This window comes from Suricata suricatta, chromosome 3 (genome assembly GCF_006229205.1).
Source record: "Suricata suricatta isolate VVHF042 chromosome 3, meerkat_22Aug2017_6uvM2_HiC, whole genome shotgun sequence".
Classification (NCBI taxonomy): domain Eukaryota; kingdom Metazoa; phylum Chordata; class Mammalia; order Carnivora; family Herpestidae; genus Suricata; species Suricata suricatta.
Genome location: NC_043702.1, coordinates 54766607 through 54788593, shown reverse-complemented (window position 1 = coordinate 54788593; position 21987 = coordinate 54766607). Strand labels below are relative to the sequence as shown.

The window sequence follows — 21987 nt, the reverse complement described above, 5'->3', positions numbered from 1 at the left end:
GAGCGCGGGGGGGGGGGCGGCGGGGGCCTCCCTCTGCTTGCGCCGTTTTATGTGCTACTTTATAAGCGTTCGAAGGGGTTTATACATCCTATAAGATTTCCCGGGCCGTTGTAAAGTGTGTTTACGATAGGAAACCAATTTAGGTGGGCTTAAGGTAGACTTCGAGGGGACATTAATCGCTGCAGAGAGCTTTTCCCCAGTTTGGGGTGGGGGGTGGTGGTGCTAGAGATCATAGAGTGAGGGAAGGGAGATTTCAAGCCACTTGGTGAGTGAGGACACTGGAGCCTCCTGCTTTTAAGGGGGGTGGGGTTGGGAGATCTTGAACTGGACTTTATCCAAGCCTCTGGCTGACGCGCGCTGCTGGCTGGAGTCGGAGCTGATGCCCCGGCGCGCTCCTGTTTCTCCCTTAGGGCTCCAACTCAGAGCCTCCCTTGCCCTCTGCTTCTCCGCCTCCGTGCCAGCGTGTGTGTGTGTGTGTGTGTGTGTGTCCTGGCGTGTACACATGTCCACGCCCGCATTCTCCTGTGCCCGCCCATATATCATCCCCCACGACGCAGGCAGGGCCTTTCAGTTGCAGCAGGGGACGTCCCCAACCGGGCTGAGGCCTGGCCCTCGTGTGGGCCTGGGCCTCAGGGCAGATAGGGGTGGGCAGTCGGCGGCCTCTCTCACCTCCTGGTTTCTTTGCCTTGCAGTGGCCCCCCAGCGGTCCCGGAAAAAGCGCTGTCCCTACACCAAGTACCAGATCCGCGAACTGGAACGCGAGTTTTTCTTTAATGTGTACATAAACAAAGAGAAAAGACTCCAACTCTCTCGGATGCTCAACCTCACTGACCGGCAAGTCAAAATCTGGTTCCAGAATCGAAGAATGAAAGAAAAGAAACTGAACAGAGACCGTCTGCAGTATTTCACTGGAAACCCCTTATTTTGAGAGCTCCAGGAAACACCCCTCTCCCCGAGCCCCAGTCACCCACCCTCCTCCCCACCAACCTGCCCTCGTCAGGCCCAATGTCCTTGGGTTTAATGACGCCTCTTCTCTGTGGAACTCCACGATTCCTTCCCACGGTCAACTCGGGACCTCCCAGCGACCACTGCTGCCTGCGGACGAGGCCGGGGACTTGGCCGAATGGATCCTAATGAGGGGAGAATGGTAAATGCAAACGTCCCTTTACAATTTTACCGCCAATGTGCTGTTGTTCTTCCTCCGTCACTCTGAGTCCCCGTGGGGACGCTGTGGGATCTGTAGAGAGTTAGGCCGCTGGGTTGGAAGGCACTTGTTTTTGTTCTGAGTTTAAGGGACCCGACCTTTCCCCTTGGTGAATGCAGATTATTTAAACTCTGGGAAATGTACCTTTGGTCTGCCATATCAAGGCATAAGTCACTGTGTTTTGTGTGAATAAATCGTTTCTAGTAAACTGGAGGTTACAGCTTCAACACACTATACGATTTTTTCCTCTTTAAAGAAGTGTAGTGTTCGGTTAGGGTATTTTAGTGGCCAGAACCTTCTCCCATATGCAACTGAAAATCAAGTGAAATGCTTTTTGATCCTGCTGAAATAAGAGTAGCTCTCTCCCACGTTCTCTAGGTTACACTGGTTTTAAAAATCACTCTAGAGATGAGTTTCTGAACCGAAGATATGACCCAGCCATGTTAGTACTGCTTCCTCCAGGCAATGAAGCTGAGAGAGCAGGAACCAAGCCAGGACGTCTCCTCCCCCCAGTCCCAGATTAGTGAACTTGGAATTTCTGAAGAGACAAAAACCATTTTAAAAAACGTGTTAGGCAGTCCAAATTCACTCTTAACCAGCTGTCAAGGAGCCAGAGTCCCTTCAAAAAGAAACCAAAATTAGAAACCTTCGTTGAAAACAAAATAGTCTTCCAAAAGGAAGTCACCAATGGTGGAGAGAGCTTGGGATCCTTGCTAGTGTCAAGCAGGCCTGCAGTAGAGAAGGTAAGACCCCCCTCCCTGGAATAGGGCCTGAGGCTGCAGACCCACTTCTCACTGCATTTATCGCTTCAAGTTAAAGAATGTGGTGGGGGCTGAACTGCACTTTATGTTGCAGGGCCAGGCCAGGCTGTTTACAAAACCTTGAACTGTCTAGACAACACCATAAAAGCCAAAGTTCTAAACAGCTTAATTGGGTTATATTATACACCTTCTGGTGGGCCCAAAAGAGATTTCCGCAATGTGCAATAAACTGTAGGAGTGAGAAAAGCATCTCTTTCTCTGAATAAAGTAAAGTGAACCTTATGACTCTTAACCTCTCCTAAGCCCAAAGTCAAAAAACAAAAACAAAAACATAAGATGTACAGTACCCCACGCATCTTCAGAGGGGGTATGCATTTCCAAATGCAAAATTTTTTTAATTGCCAAAGTTGGGGGGGGAGAGGAAAAACATAAGTGCATAAGTGTATGCCTTTGAACTTCCAAAATGTCAAGGTCATCACCTTTAACCTTTCTGAATAATTAGGCGCCTTAAGGTTCTTCTGTGATATTCAGCCGCCACCCACTCTCTCTCACACACACATGCTTACACACCTCCAGACCCCTACATACATTTATGACCACACAGAATCATATCAGGGGCTCACCATAAATCTAAGCAAATTCCTAATTTCAGGATCAATAACCTTAATTTCCCTTCAAACGTTTGTGTAATTCGATAGCAACTGATTTCTTTTCAAAATACTGGTTAGATTAAAGTGTCTGCCCATATGCTTTTTATACAGCTGGTATAAACTGAGGTGGGGTTTTTTTGGGGGGTCATAGATAGTAGTCCCCTTTGCTGTAATAAAGAACCACGACCCTAAAAGCAGGCATTTGAAAGAGGAAGCTCAAGTCAGATTTACCCTTTCGCTATATTTGGGGAAAAAGAAAACTGTTGCCTCGTCAGATAAATTATTGTACTTTCCATGATATGGAACAAAACTAAAAATATTTATGCCGTTTTCCAAAGTGCCCCTCAACCTTTGGTGAAAATTGCATGAGAAACAAAAGCCTACAATTGAATAATTTCGTTCGGAAGGGGATTCCTTTGTGTGGATTTCTGGGCGTCCGTTAAAATGTCAGTGCCCTAGTAGTATGATCGGTGCAGGATCTTAAGACTGGTTTATTTCTTTCTCTCTCCATCTATCTTTTTTTTTTTTTTAACTGCGTCTAAATGTAGCAAGCTTGTGTGTCCACCCCCTTAGGTAAGCCGAACCGAGAGATACCATTTCCCGTTTGCATGGCCTAGGAGAGCCACACGGGGGCGTGCTCACGTTCCAGAAGCCGCGTTTGGCGGAATAGGCCGCGGTACCATATCTTTCCAATACTGGAATCTAATAGGCGATCTCAGCCCGTTAGAAACCAGCGGTCACTAAGGTATTTGTTTGCTGTTTGTTTGTTCTAAGCAGCCCCGAGGTGTGGGAAGTTGTATAAAGAAAGAGAAAAGGGAGCTACCCAGATTCCTGAAATAGACAATCACCTAATCGTTGTCTCCTTAAAGATAAGGCTGTCGCAAAGAATACCTTAGTATAATCTGGTGGTGTCGAGGAGAGATTTTTTGAAAGACAACTATGTGCATTTCGAAATAAGCCACGCCGCTGCGAGTTAATTAAATGAGATAAAATCAATTTTCTTGTTGGTTTGAGTATGAAGAACCGTAAGAGGGTAGGACCAACTCCTCCCCAAAACAGCATCCACCTTCTACAGTCTCCGACAGCCTGAGATGATTAAAAGGCTTTTGTTTAAGACAGATGAGGGCGCAGGCAACTTAGCTGAGTGTGGTCTAAGAGAAAATGAGCCAGGAGCCGCGCTGGGACTGAGGGGATCGTTCTGGGCAAGGGAGTGCCCCCGAATCTGGCCGTGCCTGACGCCCGGCATTGGGAGGCTCTAGCAGAACTATGAGTTGGAGTGTCTTGGCCTGGCGCCCGTTGGTGCAGCGGCTACGGCTGCGGGTAGCGCCTGGCTGTCCCAGGAAACATTTACACTACAAGGCGGCAGAGAATGGGGGTTGCATTTGAAGCAAACGAGCTTTGCGTTTGACAGAATCCTGGACATTCTTTCCAGCCGCCTGCTGGCCTTGAGCACAGAGTTTGATTTTGGCACCAGCTCTTGGAAGCAATTTGCTTGCTGCGTGTCCTCCTTGCCTCCCATCTCCCTTTTGCAAAGCTCCTGGCTTTGGGGAGGGCCTGTGTCACCATCCTCAGTCCAAAAGGGAGCTTTCAAAAGTGAAGGCTGCGGGACCTGGGCCGTTCTAAGGGAGGGTGTCTGTCCCTTCTTTCCCGAAGTTCATTGTGAAGCGCCTCCTTCCCCCAGAATTAGTGCTGGCCTCCTCGGCTCCGCTGTCTCTGACTCCTTCCTCCAGACCTTAGACCAAAGGCCCTGGGTCCACCCCTGGGAGCTGGCATCAGCTTCAGTGGAGGCTGGCGCACCGCGAGCCCCCAAGTGAGGCGCCAGCCAGAGGCATAGGTGTTCCCCGCGGGCACCCTTGGCTCCTGCCTGTCTGACCGAGGGTCGCTATTGTGAAGCGACATTTCTTGGAGCCTAACCTGGGCTCCGAGTCCAGGCGGGGTGAGAACGCTCCTCCCCAAATGTCATTGTGTTCCTCTTTAGGCAGCTCCAGCGGGGGTGCACGTGGCCTTTCGTGGTCCCTTGGTCTTGGCTGGCAGCCTTCCTCAGACAGCGGGTACTCGGCGGTCTGCAGTTCCTTTCCTGCCAGCAGCGCCCTACACGGGCTGGAAAAGGGCAGAGGATTAGACCAGGACTTCTGGGGGGCTGCAGACCCAGTCCCTCCTGACTGTTCAAGCCTGTGGGGCTCATGGAGTGTGGCCCTGTATCTTGAGTCACCAAGGTCTCAGATTCTGAAGTGGAGGGAAAATGAGCCAAGTAGGAGTCTTTTGTGTCTGTAACGGAAAGAGGCTCCCCAGCGGCCAGCCCTTTTGCACAATCTCCACAGACTCTTCATTGAGTTGGTGGTGACTTCCCCAGCCCCCCCATTTGACCCCCTGATTTCTTTTCACATTGGCTGGGAGTTGCACAGTGCAACTCCAAGGGGCTCCCCTGGGAAGATGCTTTTAAAATGTGTCCCCGTCCACTCTGACTCCCAAAGAATGACACAGCCCTGCGGCCACTCAGGCCCAAATTCAGAGTGAACCTAAGCATCCCCAGGTCTACTCAGCCCCAGGGTCACTGCTCTTCTTCCTGGTGACAGAAGAGCACAGATGCAAGCCACTTCTTGATTACAAATGCTAATTTCTTGCTAAAGCAACTCTATTAATTCTTCTCTGGGAAGAGCTGTGCCAGGGAGGAGGATGCCTTGATACAAATATGGATATTCATCTCCTTTATAGCACGATATTGATTTATTATTAATGGTAACTGCTCCAACTGATCTAAAGATGATCGAAAACAGCAGCTATGGACCTACATTAAATACTCGTAAGCAAAACACAGACTGGCCTTGCAAGTCACTGCCTTTTCATTCCGTTTGCTTCATCTTAGCCTTAGAGTCTTAGCCAAATTTTCCAGCCTCCCAGATCCAGATCATCCTTCTGTATTGTTTCTGGTTTGCTCCATTTTTATGATAAAATCGCTCTAAAACACTGGAGTCTCTGGCCTCAAAGAACTGATCTGAAGGCACACATTTGAGACAGAATAAAATAGAATTTTGTGATAACGGGTTCAAAATTTGATACACATTTTCTGTGAATGAAGAGGACCTGTTTAAAACTTCTCGTGGGGGGGTGACTTCGAGCCCCAAGCCACTGAGAGTTGAAACAGAAAAGCCCCCAAATTCGGAAGGCAGATCCTGTTTGTTTTGGCTCACTGCAGACCTACCCGCTCTGCAAGCAATTGCTGGGTTTTAGCCTAATGTTTTCTTCATGTATAAATAAAGATTATGAAAGAGCATTTGATGGGCATAAAATTCCCGATTAGATTAAACAGTCTTGTCTCACGAGTGGAATAGGGAGAATTGGACATCCGAGTTCCAGGCAGCTGCCCTGGCTGAGAGGCAGAGGGACAACAGTCCTGGAGCGCCAGGCTGGCGTCAGGGCGCCTGCCGAGTGTATGTGCAGCGGGCACTTTGTCCAGCCCTGGGCATGCTTAACCGTGGCCAGGATCATGATCCCCACCTTGTGATAAAACCATTTTTGAGGTGATGGTCAGTGGCTTTGTTAAGCTTTGAGCAGGACTGTAGCAGGTTAGAGTCAAAAGTTGGACATTTTTCCCTTTGCTTTCCTCACCACCACCTCCCCATCCTCAAGCTTACACACAGCCACCCCTGCAGAAAGGTAATGTTTAAGCCTCGGGCTTCGCCAGCCGGCATCCCGCAGCCCAGTCGGAGCAGTTAGAGGCGCCAGGCTTTTAACCTGACAATGATGTTGTATTTGAACAGCTGCGTAAAGGTTTAAAAGGTCTGTCTCATTGCCACCGTGGAGTTTTTTAAAAGGGGTTATTGTTTGGGCGAGGGCACTTAGAGGGGACAGGCAAAGTGGTCCCAAGGCCGAAAATAATGTTCAGCGCCTGTTTCCACCAGGCCAGGGGAGATGCCTTTTGGGGAGGGGGAACAAAGGGTTTATTGGAAAAGGATTTTGTGAAGGAGTAAGCAGGCTCCTAGTTCCCCAAGAATGCTGAGGCGCGTTAATGAGCATCGGGCTCCAAAGAAATGTTCTGCTGAGGCGGAAACCCAATTTGCCCACAAGTTCAGTCCCTGGGCCTGAAATCCAAGGCCAGCCCGTGACAAGGCGAGCGTGGGGAGAAGAAAACACAGACGCCTACCCGGACAGAGAGAAACTGGTTCACAATCAGGGTTTCAGGGGCCCTTTTCCTCTCTCAGATGCTGGGAAGGGAATCTGGGAAGCCGGAGGACGGCTCCTGTGCCCCAGCCGGCCCCTCGCCCAGGGCAAGCCTTTGGAAATCAAGGTTAAAGCTCCCCGCTGCTGCCCCGGCTGGGTTTCTGAAGCGCGGCTCACCCGCCTGCAACCAGAGAACAAGAAAGGAAGTTGTTGGAGAAGTTTCTCATAAAACTCTGAGTTTCCATGGTGGTGATGCTGGTTGTTCTTTAATGAGCTCGACCACAACCCCAGACCAAATCCTCTTTATAGAACTTTCCGTCACCAAAGGAAACAGAGGACTAAGGTTCTCCCACCTCCTCTATCTTCTCCCTCCCCTTACCCAAGCAAACCGGTGTCAAATCATTTTAGGAATTGTCCAAAACTATAAAACTCAACTTCTGACAAAAGTATAGCTTTTAATATTTGACGATTTGTGTTAAAACAAAAATTGACCTTCTTGGTTAGTAGCGAAGGGGAAAAATCAATAGTATAATTTTCAATAATTCATAAAGCGAACGCCATTATGCTAAATCTTAACTATTAATCTTATCCTTTACAAAGTCTCGATTGATTTGTTAATAAAATATCTTCCCGTGTGTGGCAACAGCGGGTATAACTCTTTAAAAACCTTCAGAAGCAAGAAAATTACCAAGTAGCCCAAGAATGTAGATGAGAATTTTATTGATCGCCCTGATTCTTCTTAATATGTATTAATAAATTCCACAACCTTTTGTACCTTGCACTTGTCAGAAACCAATGCTTTTACAAAATCCATAAAAGGAAAACATATTTTTCTTTGCAGAAGAACCAAATGACACCTTTTCGTCTCTATCGCTCTCCTAACTCGGCCCAGTCAGTTTTTGAAAACTTCTGGCGTCTGTGGGCGAGAGTTTTCCCCTTTCCTTGAAAAAAAATTATTTTCTTTCTCTCTTCCTTCCTTCCTCTTTGCTCATTATTACCAGAGTGTGTGGGGAAGGAAACCTCGGTTTCGTTCTCCCGCTGGGAGCCTGAGGGACGCTTTCGAGGATAGCCCACTGCTGGCGAGGGATTGTCTCCGGGCTGAAAGCTCGCAGCGGCCCGGCCGCAGAGGTCGGGGTGTGGTTCCTCCGACCGCCGAAGGCTCCGGGGCTCCGACGGCCCACTGGGGCGCAGAGGGGCCGGGAGCTCGCATCTCCCTCGGGCCGGAGGACGGAATGGACAGCGCCAGAGCCGAGCGGTCCTCGGGGCTCCGGGCTGGCCAGCTGCTTGGCCTCTTAGCCCTCTCGGCTCTTCTCGCCTCCGCTCCCCACCATAACTTGGCCGCGTCTTTGCGTGAGAGATCTTTTACTGTGGACCCCTGGGGTGGGATGTCTCAGCCCCCGGGGAATCCGACTCACCTTCCCAGGCTGCCCGGGAGGAATGTGACCAGCCGGGCACCCACCCCCCCGCCCGTGCCCCGGCTCCGGGGCGCGTTCCGCCCGGGGTGTGTGCGGGGAATGCTTCTGTGTGCTGGCGCCACGGCACTCCGGCGGCCCTCCCCGCGCACGTCCTCCCGGAGGCCCCTCTTTCCTTCCGCCAGCGGGGCCCAGAGGCCGGAGCAGGGGGACGCGAGTGGGGCCGGCCGGCCGGCCAGCCGGCCGAGCGAGCCCCGGGGAGGCTGACGGGCGACGGAGAGCGCTGGGCCGGTTGTCTCCAGCGCGCACTATCGCGGGCGCGTAGTAGATGTCGCTGTTGTCCGTGCTTACGCGGCCGGCCGGCCGGGCTCTGGAGCACGTGACCTGCGAGGAGGATGCGGCTCAAGGCCATTTTCAAATCTCATTGGCTTGGTTGTCATGTGGTCGGCAGAGGCATCCACAATTACACGGGGAATGTTTTCCTAGAGATGTCAGCCTACAAAGGACACAATCTCTCTTCTTCAAATTCCTCCCCAAAATGTCCTTTCCCAACAGCTCTCCTGCTGCTAATACTTTTTTAGTAGATTCCTTGATCAGTGCCTGCAGGAGTGACAGTTTTTATTCGAGCAGCGCCAGCATGTACATGCCACCACCTAGCGCAGACATGGGGACCTATGGAATGCAAACCTGTGGACTGCTCCCGTCTCTGGCCAAAAGAGAAGTGAACCACCAAAATATGGGCATGAATGTGCATCCTTATATACCTCAAGTAGACAGTTGGACAGACCCGAACAGATCTTGTCGGATAGAGCAACCTGTTACACAGCAAGTCCCCACTTGCTCCTTCACCACCAACATTAAGGAAGAATCCAATTGCTGCATGTATTCTGATAAGCGCAACAAACTCATTTCTGCTGAGGTCCCTTCGTACCAGAGGCTGGTCCCTGAGTCCTGTCCCGTTGAGAACCCCGAGGTTCCTGTCCCTGGATATTTTAGACTGAGTCAGACCTACGCCACCGGGAAAACCCAAGAGTACAATAACAGCCCCGAAGGCAGCTCCACAGTCATGCTCCAGCTCAACCCTCGCGGCGCGGCCAAGCCGCAGCTTTCGGCCGCCCAGCTGCAGATGGAAAAGAAGATGAACGAGCCTGTGAGTGGCCAGGAGCCCGCCAAAGTCTCCCAGGTGGAGAGCCCCGAGGCCAAGGGCGGCCTTCCGGAAGAAAGGAGCTGCCTGGCTGAGGTCTCCGTGTCCAGTCCCGAAGTACAGGAGAAGGAAAGCAAAGGTCGGTATGGGCAAGTTGCCACCCCAGCGGGGCGTGCAGCCCGGGAACCCGGCAGAGAGGGAGCGCCTGGGTGCCCAGCATCGAGCCGGGGCAGCTGAGGCGGGGCCCGACTGGCAGGTGCTGCTCCTCCCGGCTCTTAGAGGGGCAGTCTCAGTCTCGAGATGGTCCCGGCTTCTCCCCGGCTGCCCTGGCCCTCCTGGCTAGTCCTGGCCCCACGCTGATGGCGCCTGGACAGAGGAAGGGCTTGCCGGGTTTATTTTTCCTGAGCTAGACCTGACATGCAACAAAAGAGGGCAAATGAGACCTGCGGCTCTCATAAACACAGCCCCAGAACCTCCTTCCTCCTGCTCAGATTTGCAGTCCCAGCTTTTGCCTTTCACCCAGTGATGATTTTAAGGTGGTCCAAGGCACCGTGTTCGTGTTCAACTGTGTGCACCCCGCATCCTGCGAGCTTGGGGGCGGCAATGGGAACGAAAAGGCTGGGCTGATTGACGCTTGGGCTGGGGAACCCGGCTCCCTACCTCTGCGGGGGCTAGGTAACCTTGGCTTTGTCTGGGGAAAGTGCCGCAAGCTTTGCAATCCATTTGCAAAGGGGGCAAAGGCTGAAGGGAGGTGAATGGAATCTGCTTGGCCCACCCGGCGGGCCAGCCTTAGAGCTTGGCTAGGGCAAAGAACCAGGGGCTCTGGCTTTTGGGGAAGGAACCCTGCCCCTGAGCCTTTTCCTCAGTGTCCAGAGGTGGCCCACAGTAAGAAGCTGGGGGGATGCTTTTGTGTGGAGATGAGAAGACATGAGAATTCACGAAATTCTGGGGAGTACAACAATGCCCAGGCAAGTCGGAGAAGATGTATTTGGTTCCTTGGTTATCTTTTGAAAGAGAAAGGCAACTATAAAGCTGGTTGTGGGGCTCCCCGCCTGTGCAGGAGAAGTGGGGGGAAGTGGCAGACTTGGGGGTGTGAGGCAGCAGTGGGTTTGGTAGTCTTGTTCAGGCTGTGTTTTGCTTCTTCCACTCCAGCCCTGTTATGAGCTGGCCACTTAGAATGTTGCTGGGGGAGATCCTGAAAGTTTACTATTGTACTAATGTTTTGTGCAGGTCGGAAAGTTGAGAGAGAAAAAGAGAGGGGGAGAAAGAGACAACCCTAACATCTAGGGCAAGAGTACCCTCCCTTCGTGTCATTTGGGGCATTTGAACTAACCTGGCATCAATTACAAATCCCTTCCAGGGCCCACCTCATAAGAGTAATGTTTAATACCAGCATTTCCCAAAGCGGCCTGGCTACCAGCAGGGTCATGGCCAAGGGTACATTTGAACAGCCTGAGAGAGAGAAAAAAAATCTTGATTTTTTTCTTCTTCTCCTTTTAATTTTGTTAGAGGAAATCAAGTCTGATACTCCAACCAGCAATTGGCTCACTGCAAAGAGTGGCAGAAAGAAGAGGTGCCCTTACACTAAGCACCAAACGCTGGAATTAGAAAAAGAGTTCTTGTTCAATATGTACCTCACCCGCGAGCGCCGCCTAGAGATCAGTAAGAGCGTTAACCTCACCGACAGGCAGGTCAAGATTTGGTTTCAAAACCGCCGAATGAAACTCAAGAAGATGAGCCGAGAGAACCGGATCCGAGAACTGACCGCCAACCTCACCTTCTCTTAGGTCCCAGGCCGGTCGGAGGCCGGGATCGGAGAGGGGGCACCGCGTTCCAGGGCCTAGTGCTGGAGGACTGGGAAGGCGGAAACAAAACCTTCATTGCTCTTTGTTTTTTGTTTTGTTTTGTTTTGTTTCCTGCTAGAATGTGACTTTGGGGTCATTCTGTTCGTGCTGCAAGTGATCTGTAATCCCTATGAGTATATATATTAAAAAAACTAGCACGTGTAATTTATTATTTTTTCATCGTAATGCAGGGTAACTATTACTGCGCATTTTCATTTGGATCTTAACTTATTGGAACTGTACAGCCTCTATCAGTCCATTCATCCATCCAGCAATGTGACTTTTTCATGTTTTTCCTAACACAAAAGGTCTGTGTGTGTGGTTAATCCATGATCTCATGGCGTTTTGAATACATCCAGTACTTTAAAGTACTTAAATTACATATATATTTAAAAAAGATTAAGAAAATCCACAAGCTTTGGGGGGAGGGGGACTAAAAAAGCACATTACAGTGTATCTTTTCACAAATGAATTTAGCAATTGTCCTTGGTGAGATGGAATATTGACGACTTATGCCTTGTAGCCTTCCCTTGTGGTGCATCTGTGGTTTGGTAGAAGTACAAGAGCAACCTGTCCTTTCTGTGCATGTTCTGGTCGCATGTATAATGCAATAAACTCTGGAAACGAGTTCGCTCCCTCTGCTTTCTGAAATGGACATGTGTTTCGGTGGAATGAAAGCCTTTGGTGAGATGATCTTCCTGTTAAACTGCTTGTTTGGGACAGTTGAGGGGCATTGAAAGAGGGCAGGGGAAGGAAGAGGGGAGAAACTGGAGGAGGCCTAGGGCCGTGGTCCGGGAAATGATAATCCAGCCTGGTGTGCTGTCTTCATAGATGGGAAGAAGGGGAGTCTTCTCCCCGCAGCCCCCCCCTCCCCAAGGTAGTAACAGAATTGAATTCTAGATGGGGGTGAGTTTCCCTCTAACCAGAGCCTGGTAAGTAAGCCTATGCCGATGCTGGGGTATTTTTTCCCTTACAACACCTCATTTGTGTGTTCTCCTGTCTTTGGTTTTGGCTGTTATTTTTTTTTAAATACTTTTAGTGGGGTCTTGGCGATTTCTGGCTGGCATGCCATCGTCAGAGGCTAGGTCGAAAGCACTCTTGCCCACCTGGAAGCCGCCGGGCCTCCAGTAAAGGAACAAGAACAACCAGCAGCTAGCATTGCGTCGGATCCAGTTCTGCTCCCCTTTCCCTCACCCCCACCCCATCCCCAGCGCAAGACAAGCCAGGCCACAGCGAAGCCGAGGATGGGTGAGTTTTCCCATCCCACTTTGCCCTGGTTTCCTTGTGGAAGGGTTTTATATTCAGTCTTTACCTTTTAGTGGCCCACGTGAAATTTTCTGAAAGGAAGACCATATTTTCCCCAGGAAATGCTCTCTTTATTTAATTACAAAATGCTGGTTGGAGCTACTGTCTCTGGGAGGCAAGAAAACGAACAACAGCAAAAAAGGTAACTGAAAGCGAATTTGCAAATGAACATGACTTTCCACGAAGTCCAATGTTCCAGCTACCGACACAGCTTGGAAACCTCCAGCCAGCCTTCACCACCGAGAGAGTCCAGACTTATCTAGTCCTGCCTGGGAGAAGGGTGACGAGCGGACAGAGAATTCGTTTCCCCAGGTTGGGCTGTGGTTTCAAAAAATCTCCACCAGCTTCAAGTAGCCTCACAAAACACAGCCTTTTCACTTGTTATTTTCCCCCATAAAACTATCTCTTTAGGGGCTCTGGGCCTTACAGTTCGCATTCAGGGAGTCATTGGGAGACTCAGTATTTATTCCGTTTTGTAAACTGCCCCCTGAAAACCAAGAACCTTCCCCAGTTCCAAGACAGAACCCTTTAGGGGAGCCATTTACGAGGGGTGGGAGAGAAAAGGCTCCGGGTCAATGACAGGTAAGGAACACTGGAATAGATTTGCCCAGACCTCCATTGGTTGGGCAGAAGAAGGAGGGCAATTTTGACTTATCCGTTTCCTCCCTGCAATGTGGGGAGCGCCATTAGTTGTTGACAGGGGGCCGTGTCTCAGAGGAAAACCCGTGCTACAGGCAAAGGCATCTCCTCTGGAAGAAAATCAGAAAGCCATTGGCAAAGCCAATCAATCAGGCCATAAGTAGCCATTTACCCCCTTCCTTTCCGGGGCTCGAGGTGGGCTGGGATCCCTCCAACGGTGCTCTGAGCAACTTGTAGAGTGAGGAATATATTCTCTGCCGCCAGCTCTGGGGCTGCTTTTGTCTTGGCTCCCAGCGGCGCTTCCGAGGCTTTGTACCATGGATTTGGGAGTGACAATGGGCATTTCCCTCAGATTCAAGGCTGCCCAGCCTTACCTCTGGAGGGGGGGCGGGGGGAGGAAGAAGAAGAATTCAGAAGACCGTGGCCCAAGGACAACCACAAGAAGCGGTCCCGGCCCGGGGTGATGCGGTTCCCACTGGCCTCTTCAAGGCAGGGTTGGGGCGGTGGATGGGAGCGGGCCTGAGCTAGCGTTTGGGTTCTGCCCTATGGCGTGTTCTCTTCCAGGGCCTTTCTGGCAGCCCCGGAGAAGACAAGGCACCCTGGCGGCCCCTGTCCTCGCAGTGCCTACTCCGACAGCCTGCCGGCACTTCCGAGGGCACACAGAAGCCCCATCGGGGGCCACCGAAGCACCCAGGCGGCGGGCCAGGCCGCCCCAGCTCACCCTTCGGGCCGCGGCGTGTGCTCAGCCTCACGTCGGGGTTGTGTGTGGCTGCGCGGGCGTGTGTGAGTGTGGTAGGGGGAGGAGGCCCTCGAGCTGCTCCATCCGTCCGTTTTATTAGGGACACATTAATCTATAATCAAATACACCTCATAAAATTTTTATTGAAAGGCATAATATCATTACAGAGGTCTTCCACCTGTTTTAAACAACACGACAAGCTGTGAGAGAGTGTGTGTGGGTATGTGTGGGGAGGGGTGGGTTTGGGTAGGGAGAGAGGCACAAGGAAAAAACTCCCCTCGGGCGCCAGGGGGCCGCCGGGGAAGGCCGGCCTGCCTTGGGCCTCATCCCGCCCTGCGCTCCCCGGGCTGCTCCGGGCTCCGGCCAAGCGCTCGGTGCCCCCTGGACACGCTGCCGGCATCTCGGAGTCCAGGCGCTAGGGAGGCAGCGTCTCGTTCCGAACTGCAAGACCCAGGACAGCAAGAGGAGAGGAACAAATAGTCCCCAGCGCCTCCTCCGGCCACGGTCGGGCTTAGTGGTTCCAGCCACCGCCCGGCTGTCCGAGCCCGGCCGGACCGAGCTGGGCGCACGGACCGGGCTCATGGGCTCTAATTGCGGCGCTTATGTTGATGATGATGATGATATATATATTTTTTTAAATCACAGCAGCCCCCAGTTTAGCGGACTGATTTACTCCCGGTATTGGTAAATATGATCACGTGGGCCGCGCGACCAATGGTGGAAGCTGCAGCCTGCGAACTAGTCGGCGGCTCGGGCGCCGGCGAGGAGCGGCGCCGCGGCGGGCAGTGTAACCTTGGGTGGGAGCGCACGGCGCCTCAAAATGTCCTCCAGTGGCACCCTCAGCAACTACTACGTGGATTCGCTCATAGGCCATGAGGGCGACGAGGTGTTCGCCGCGCGCTTTGGACCGCCGGGGCCCGGCGCGCAGGGCAGGCCCGCAGGTGTGGCCGACAGCCCGGCCGCCGCTGCCGCCGAGTTTGCCTCGTGTAGTTTTGCCCCCAAATCGGCCGTGTTCTCTGCCTCGTGGTCCGCGGTGCCCGCTCAGGCCCCGGCGGCGGCGGCGATGAGCGGCCTCTACCACCCATACGTGCCCCCGCCGCCCCTGGCCGCCGCCGCCTCCGAGCCCGGCCGCTACATGCGCTCCTGGATGGAGCCGCTGCCCGGTTTTCCGGGGGGCGCGGGCGGCGGGGGCGGAGGTGGCCCGGGCCCTGGTCCCAGCCCCGGCCCCAGCGGCCCACCCAACGGGCGCCACTACGGGATTAAGCCTGAAACCGGGGCGGCCCCGACCCCTGGTGCTGCCGCCGCCGCCACCTCCACCTCCTCCTCCACTTCCACGTCTTCCTCCTCCAAACGGACTGAGTGCTCCGCGGCCCGGGAGTCCCAGGGGAGCGGCGGCCCCGAGTTCTCCTGCAACTCGTTCCTACGGGACAAGGCAGCAGCTGCGGCTGGGGGAACCGGGCCCGGGGCAGGGATCGGGTCCGGATCTGGGGCAGGCGGCTCCTCGGAGCCCTCGGCTTGCAGCGACCACCCCAGCCCAGGCTGCCCACTGAAGGAGGAGGAGAAGCAGCATCCGCAGCCGCCGCAGCAGCAACTTGACCCAAGTAAGTGCAAAAGAAATTGCCCCCTGATTTATTGCTGAAACCTGTAAGGCTCGAATGTGCAAAACTGATAGTTTTACTAACCTATAAAAACGTCTAGACGCCTACTCTAGCCTAGGCGAGCAACACGCATCCATAAAAAGCTTCCCATAACCACCTACCTTAGGCGCGCGGTTTGTACACGGTAAACAGAGCGCGGGCATTAAGGCTTTTTTTATGATAATTCCCCCCAAGTTGTGAAAAGCGGCCATCCTTGGTGAAATTAATTTAACGACCTCTCTCCCCCACCCTGTCGTCTCTCCTTGCCTCCCCTCCGCTCCTCGATCCCCTTCTCCAAATCCCCGTCTTCGTAGACAACCCTGCAGCAAACTGGATCCACGCTCGCTCCACCCGGAAAAAGCGCTGTCCCTACACCAAATACCAGACGCTAGAGCTGGAGAAGGAATTCCTCTTTAATATGTACCTCACCCGGGACCGGCGCTACGAGGTGGCAAGGATTCTAAACCTCACAGAGAGACAAGTCAAAATCTGGTTCCAGAATCGTAGAATGAAAATGAAAAAGATGAGCAAGGAGAAATGCCCCAAAGGAGACTGACCCTGCGCGGCGCTGGCGGGACCACTCTGCGCTGCAAAAGCAGTGGGAGTTTTTGTTTGTGGGTGCTTGATTTCCAGAAACTCTCCAGCGATTCGGACATACCCCCCCCCCTTTTTTTAGGTAGAAGTGACTGTGTGGTTGGTCTCTGTGAGGTATTCGGGGGGGATTCTGTATTTGCTCGCTTATGTGTTGGAGAAACGAAGTGGCTTTGGGGTTTTGCCTTTTCCCCGGCTCCCTCCCTGTCCTAACCCATAGGAAATGTTTTATTTTGTGAGTGCACGCTGGATTGAAGAGCCCTCTCGTGTAAATGTCCCCTATGTTTCTGAAAAGTGCTGTAGTTTAGCTAACCCCCAGTGCTGCTCAAGCAGGGGCCAAGTGCGCCCTATTTCTGAGAATGAAGGCAGAGCGACAACCGTTGGAGGCCCGCCCAGGTTGCCCACCAGTTAAGTCCTCTTTCCTCAGGGAGCCCGCGGGCCCTCCGCTGAGACCTGAAAAGGAGGCCGAGAGAGGAGCCCAGGGCCTCTGGTGGGTCGGGGGGCTTATTCTCAGTGCACTGGAGGAGCGGCTTTCTCCGGGGAAGGGCTCAGCTTGCGTGGGCGGCCGCGAGTGTAGGCCCTCGGGGTTCCTGCCTGAGAACCAGTTGTAAATGTTTCCGCTTCCTACCAATAAATGCTGACCTGATCAAATGGAGTCCAGACGCTGGCCCTGAACACTGTGTGCCTGCTTTCTCTGTCTCTGCAAAATATCACCCTCACGGGCCTTCTCCCCCATCCCTGGGAGGGAGACACTGCTAAAAACCTGGGCCCCTTACACCTGAGAGGTCTTGTCTGATATGCCTCTGAGTCTCCCTTTGTGTGGGCAGAGGCAGCCAGAGCACAGCCTCTGGGGAACCCTTGGCTGCTCTGTCCTTCACCCAGCCTGCTTCCAGCTTCCTCTGTGAACTCTGTGCCCTGGGCCCAGTGTCAGCCTCACAGCAGTGCCTAGCAGAGCCCATGGGCCCCCCAAGCCAGGCACCCTCTCCCTGGGGCTTTGGCACACTGCACCCACACGGCTCCCGCTGCTAACGAAGTACCAGCCATCCACTCTTCTCTTTAAACAAGGGAAAGGCCAACTCGGTACTCGGGAGTAGCCCCCCCCCCCCGCCCCCCGCCAAGCTCGTCAGGCTGGCTCCTGGAGGGCTGAGCCAGTTAGGCTGTGAGCTTATGCCCTACCCTCAAGAGCCTCCAAAGTGACCTTAGCAGACCGAAATGGTCAAGTCTCTTCTCCTTAGCTATCCACACCCCTTCTCAACGCCCCCTCCCACCAACTCAGTTTCAGTGACTGTTTAGCCCTAAGCCTGGCCCTCAGAGGGCCCCGTTCAGAGGCTAAAATGAAGGTCATTGTAAGTGAGGGTTCGGGCCCAACACAGCCTTTGCAGGCCCGAGGGGCGGTGGCGCCTTGTGGCTGGGGCTGGGTAGAAGGTGGGGGCGATGGCAGAGTTTGGGGGATCCTGATGAAAAAGGGGACTTGAAGAAAAAGCAGAGGGGGGCTGGGAGGGAAAGCCAAGGCCCAGATCCGGCAGAAGGTGCTGCTTACTCCCGCCCAGGCGGCCAACCCGATACCTAGGGCTCTTTGAAAACAGGAAGAGCCAAGGTGTCATAAAGCCATCGAGCCGGCGAGACGTCTGGAGGTAATGAGTTTACGACAGGCTCGGCGCTTCGCTTTGAAACCATCTCATTTTGATGTTGTGTTTGTGGGAGGAAGAGAAAAATGCAGGCAAAACTGGGTCTTAAAATCTGGACAATAAAATATAAACAAGACTGTGTCGGACCAAGAAGGCAGAGGCTTGGGAGCCCCTCGGTGAGGTGTGAGCACCTAGGAAATAAAAATGGGGGAGGGTGGGAAGGAAGAGATGATGTAGTTCTGATTTTTTAAAATGAGCCTGGTATTAGAATTAGCCTACGGTGGGTGGCTCTTTATAATATTTCACTATGGTCTCCATCTAGCTCATTCTTTTCTTTATTAATTGGCCTGTTATTTGGAGGTGGGAGAGTTCGTGATCTTGAGTCATTTACTCGGGTGAGGGCGAGGGTCTCCCAGCGGCATGGTTGCAGAGTCTGCAGGAAAAAAAATGAAGTTACTTGCATGCCCTTTCATAAAAATACCTGGTCCCCCACTCCAAACTTTGCAGCAAAAGTACTGTTGGAAATGATATCTACTTGCTCATAAAAAATATAATTCTTATAGCTGAATTAGAAGAAAACATTTTTGAAACTGAGAAAAAAATGATTAACCTGGAAGGGAACAAACTGATTATAGCTTTGCTTTAACAAAAATTCAAGGGGAATACTTAGTCAATTCATTTCACTCAGTTACTTTTGATATAAATTTAAAATCTCATTTATTGTGTATAGAAGATCCAATAAACACAGCCCAACAGGGCCTTTCCAGACAGTCGCTCAGAGATCCAGCTTTTAAGTCGGTCTCTATTTCTGCCTCCTCTGCTCCCAGATTGCCCAGCGATATGGGCCTGAAGGAGTAAAATTAGTAAGTAAAAATAGCAAATATTCAGGATTTAATGCTAAGAGAAACAGCTTTAAAAGAAAATAATAAAATGAGCTTTGGTTATTTCTTCGTTTTCGAAGTGCCTGGCTCCTCTGACCAAAAAAAAAAAAATCGTGTTACAGTCGGTATTTATAAAGTTGTAATTTTTAAAGTCTAGCCCGTCCTGTAATTGTGGGCAATTACGGAATGGGGACCTACTGTGTCTGGCAAAAGAAGGGTTGGAAGCTTTTGAAAAAGACACTATTGGAAGCTCTCGGGAGTATAAATATCTTTGGCGTTCGGGAGCCCCAGCTTGCTGCACTTGACTTGTTGACAATCAAAGGGATGAAGCATTATTAGTGTCAGCGATCCAAGCCCCAGTCAAATTTAAGAACAGGATTAGAACTGCTTTGAGTCGAATAAAGGGAAGTTAAACTCGGGCAGTTGGAGGCGGCATTTTGCCACTAGAGGGCGCTGTTGCTCCACTTTGGGATCTCGTAAAGCTGGAGTTGCGGTGGAGGAAGGTTTTGATTTAATATATTTACAATCTTATTTTTAATTCCAAATTAGGATAAACTTAACCAAAAAGAAGAAATGTACGCTGTTAAGTTCCCCAGCCGTGTTTTTGTTAGGTATAAAATTTTGTATTAGTCAGGATTTCAGAAAATTTGGACTACGGCACAGCTTGAAACGATAAAATGTTATGGTTAAGTTGATGCATTCTATCAAAACAAACGTGTAGAAGCATAGCTCTTTATTTACAAAGTTAATCGTGCCCTTTTCCCATTCAGATTATAAATAGAATGCTTGGGGGGGGTGAGGCTGTTTTGTCCCAAGAGGAAATGTTATGCTGTAATGTTTTCTTAATTAGGCCATAACATGTAAACATGAATTTCGTAGTGTTTGTGTTTCTTTTTTGCCCCCTCCCCACCCCCAGAAATCACACATTTCTGGAAGGTGCCTTGTATAATTGATATCTGGGCTCCTCCTTCTTTATCCTCTATTCCAAAACCCACTCACTGATCCAGAGTTTAAATACGAACACACACACGCCAAACACTGAAGCTAAAAAACAAAACAAAACAAAACAAAAAACCCCTACACAATTACAAAGTTGGTTCCAAGGCTTTATTGAGAATAATTCTTTTTAAACTGGGTATTTGGAAGATTGAAGTACAAATCGTTAACTATCAGAATCTATTTGTTCGTCTTCGGATTTCAAGGAAGTTTTACCTGGCGATATCCGGCAGAAAACAATTCCCCCTCCCTCCCAGACCCCAGTCTCCTCCACTCCATACTAATTTAAAAAAATAGAGCATGCCTTTATCATCTGGAAATTCATTAACAATCCGTTTACCTTAACCATTTTCAAGCATTCCCAGTGGAAACAATTGAATGAGTATTACACACGATCTTGTTATGCCTTTCCATCTCGACCTCATTTTCTCCATTTGCAAAATATGATTCAGTACACAAGGGCTGACCTCAGGATCGCACTCAAGACTGGACCAGCCCACAAGGAGTAGGGGGTAGTTGAAATCACTTGCCTGCTGCGCCTTTGGGGGCCGTCTCGGGTTTTTAGACATTTGCATTTGGCGTGAAAAGCCGGCGTGCTGTTTTAGCTTTAGCGGGAGCATCCTCAGTGGGCTCTGGGGTCTGGGCTCTGGGCGTGTTTCCGATGTCGGTTCCCAAGGCTGCGTGGGCCTGGTGCCTTCACAACAACGGATTAACCCTATGGGAAAGGGGGTCCGTCAACCCAAAGAGCCCACGAAGAAGATTGAGGAGGCAAGGGAAAACTCACTCAGCATAGACTTATTACATTTATTGGACATTAAGACGGGAGTTGGGGGGAAGAGACGTGGGGGAGAGAAGATAGTTCGTGGTGTAACGCCAAGCGGCTTTAGATTGAGCCTCTAAAATCAGGAATATTTTGCCGATTCACACTGGACTTGTCCACATGACTTGGGACGTTTCTCTTCCTCACCGCCAACCAGCTAGGATAGCCTTCTCTTTCCTTTCTTTTGGAAAAGTTAGTAACTTTTTAAGCTGAGTCTAGCGCCCGCTCTCAGCAGTAAGTTCACAGGCTTGGCAAACGAACTAGAATCGTTAGCAGAGGATGGGCGCCGCCTTCAGCTGCCTGGAACCGGCGCGATCCGAAAGCCGGCCCGGAGGCTCGATGGGGGGGACTCGCAGGCTTCGGCCCCCCGTGCTTTGCCCGAGGCCACCGCCCGCCCGGGTTGGCTCAGTGCGGGGTCTGAGACCCCGGAGCCGCGCGTCCTACTCGAGGAAACACCACCCACCCCAGCGTGAGTTCTCCTTCCCGCCTTGGAACATTTCTGTCCGCTTTTCTATTACTCCCTCAGCAATGCTAATGCCTCCCCCCCCCCGCCCCACATTCTTCAGCTTCCCCTCTGAGCCTAGCGCTGACGTCTATCAAGGGTGAAATGATGGAAACTATATTCATGGGCATGATTTCCATTAAATATCAATTAACCTGGGAGCCTCAGCCAGGCGTGCAGTGCGTCAAGGGTAAATGTACATCTCATTTCCACAAGGCCTGCTCGCCTGGAAAAGAAGGGCCTAGATTCGCTTTGATAATGCCAGGTTTTGGGGTCACCCTTGCGACCTTTAATCAAACCCTTTAGGACTCAACCCTAATGTACGCAGTCTGGTCTCTCTACACCGTTTGCCCTTGTTCCCTCGGCTGCGCCCGCGTGTCCAGAGGTGCAAAAGCCACGGCCAACCTCGGGGGTGGGGGGTGGGGGGGGGGGCTGCTCTAGGGGCCAGGCGAGGGAGTCATTTGCTCCTGTAGCCTCTTGGGAGTGGCCTCCTTGCTTCCCCCCAAGTGTAAGGTTCTCTCGAGCCCCCGCCTCGCGGCTTTCCCTAGGCCCAGGGGGGCAAGGCGAGCCCTTGGCAGTGCGGCTTTATGGGCCCCCTTTAAGGCCGGCGGAGGCATCTCCCGGCTAGCGTGAGACGTCCCGTCGGGAGCGACGGTGTCGCCTCCGCGCGGATCCCTCCGCGCGGTTATCTCGCCCCCATCGTCTTCTCCACACAGTGGCGCGGTGCGAAAATGCCTCGCCGGGGCGCACCGGGGCGGCAGCCTCGGCGGCGGTGGCGGCGAGAGCGGTGGGAGGGCGCCACGGGGGGGCCGAGGTGAGAGGTGGCGGCGGGCAGAGGGTGTTTTTTTCTCTTCCCTCCAGAGCGGGGGTTTGTAAACCGAAGCCAAAGAGTGTCCCCGTGGGCCGGGCGCACTTTTTTTCTTGCCCCGGTGCGCTCAGGGCCTCCTGGTGCCCGAGAGGAAACAGTGGAGGCAGCGGGGCAGGTCACCCGGGGCGTCGGCGATTATATTGCGGCCGAGCCGGCGCGCGCCGGGAGAGGCCGGGCAGGCGTGAGCGCGGGGGCTGGGCGAGGC

At 52.2% G+C, this 21987-nt stretch overlaps 3 protein-coding genes across 3 annotated transcripts in view; all 3 read left to right on the top strand.

Annotated features, from left to right (window-relative positions):
- The first annotated feature begins 8711 nt into the window (after positions 1-8711).
- HOXD10 (homeobox D10) lies at positions 8712-11804 on the top strand. Its single transcript, XM_029932971.1, has 2 exons — positions 8712-9471; positions 10842-11804. The coding sequence occupies exons 1-2, from the start codon at positions 8727-8729 to the stop codon at positions 11117-11119; spliced, it is 1023 nt and encodes a 340-aa protein (XP_029788831.1). The 5' UTR covers positions 8712-8726; the 3' UTR covers positions 11120-11804.
- A 2758-nt stretch (positions 11805-14562) lies between these two features.
- HOXD9 (homeobox D9) lies at positions 14563-16762 on the top strand. The gene is made up of 2 exons (XM_029932970.1): positions 14563-15460; positions 15811-16762. The coding sequence occupies exons 1-2, from the start codon at positions 14680-14682 to the stop codon at positions 16050-16052; spliced, it is 1023 nt and encodes a 340-aa protein (XP_029788830.1). The 5' UTR covers positions 14563-14679; the 3' UTR covers positions 16053-16762.
- Positions 16763-20691: 3929 nt separating this feature from the next.
- The window catches only part of HOXD8 (homeobox D8), a 3614-nt gene continuing 2318 nt past the window's right edge, over positions 20692-21987 (top strand). Inside the window, exons 1-3 of the mRNA XM_029933300.1 lie at positions 20692-20811; positions 21543-21735; positions 21854-21963. Of these exons, the coding sequence (XP_029789160.1) occupies positions 20692-20811; positions 21543-21735; positions 21854-21963 (423 nt within the window). The remainder of the gene's footprint in view (positions 20812-21542; positions 21736-21853; positions 21964-21987) is intronic.

Excerpts from the sequence above, each read along its gene's own strand:
- HOXD10 (XM_029932971.1), top strand. The coding sequence starts at position 8,727 with ATGTCCTTTCCCAACAGCTCTCCTGCTGCTAATACTTTTTTAGTAGAT. Across the intron at positions 9,472-10,841 it reads ACAGGAGAAGGAAAGCAAAG|AGGAAATCAAGTCTGATACT; the intron begins GTCGGTATGGGC and ends TAATTTTGTTAG.
- HOXD9 (XM_029932970.1), top strand. The coding sequence starts at position 14,680 with ATGTCCTCCAGTGGCACCCTCAGCAACTACTACGTGGATTCGCTCATA. Across the intron at positions 15,461-15,810 it reads GCAGCAGCAACTTGACCCAA|ACAACCCTGCAGCAAACTGG; the intron begins GTAAGTGCAAAA and ends CCGTCTTCGTAG.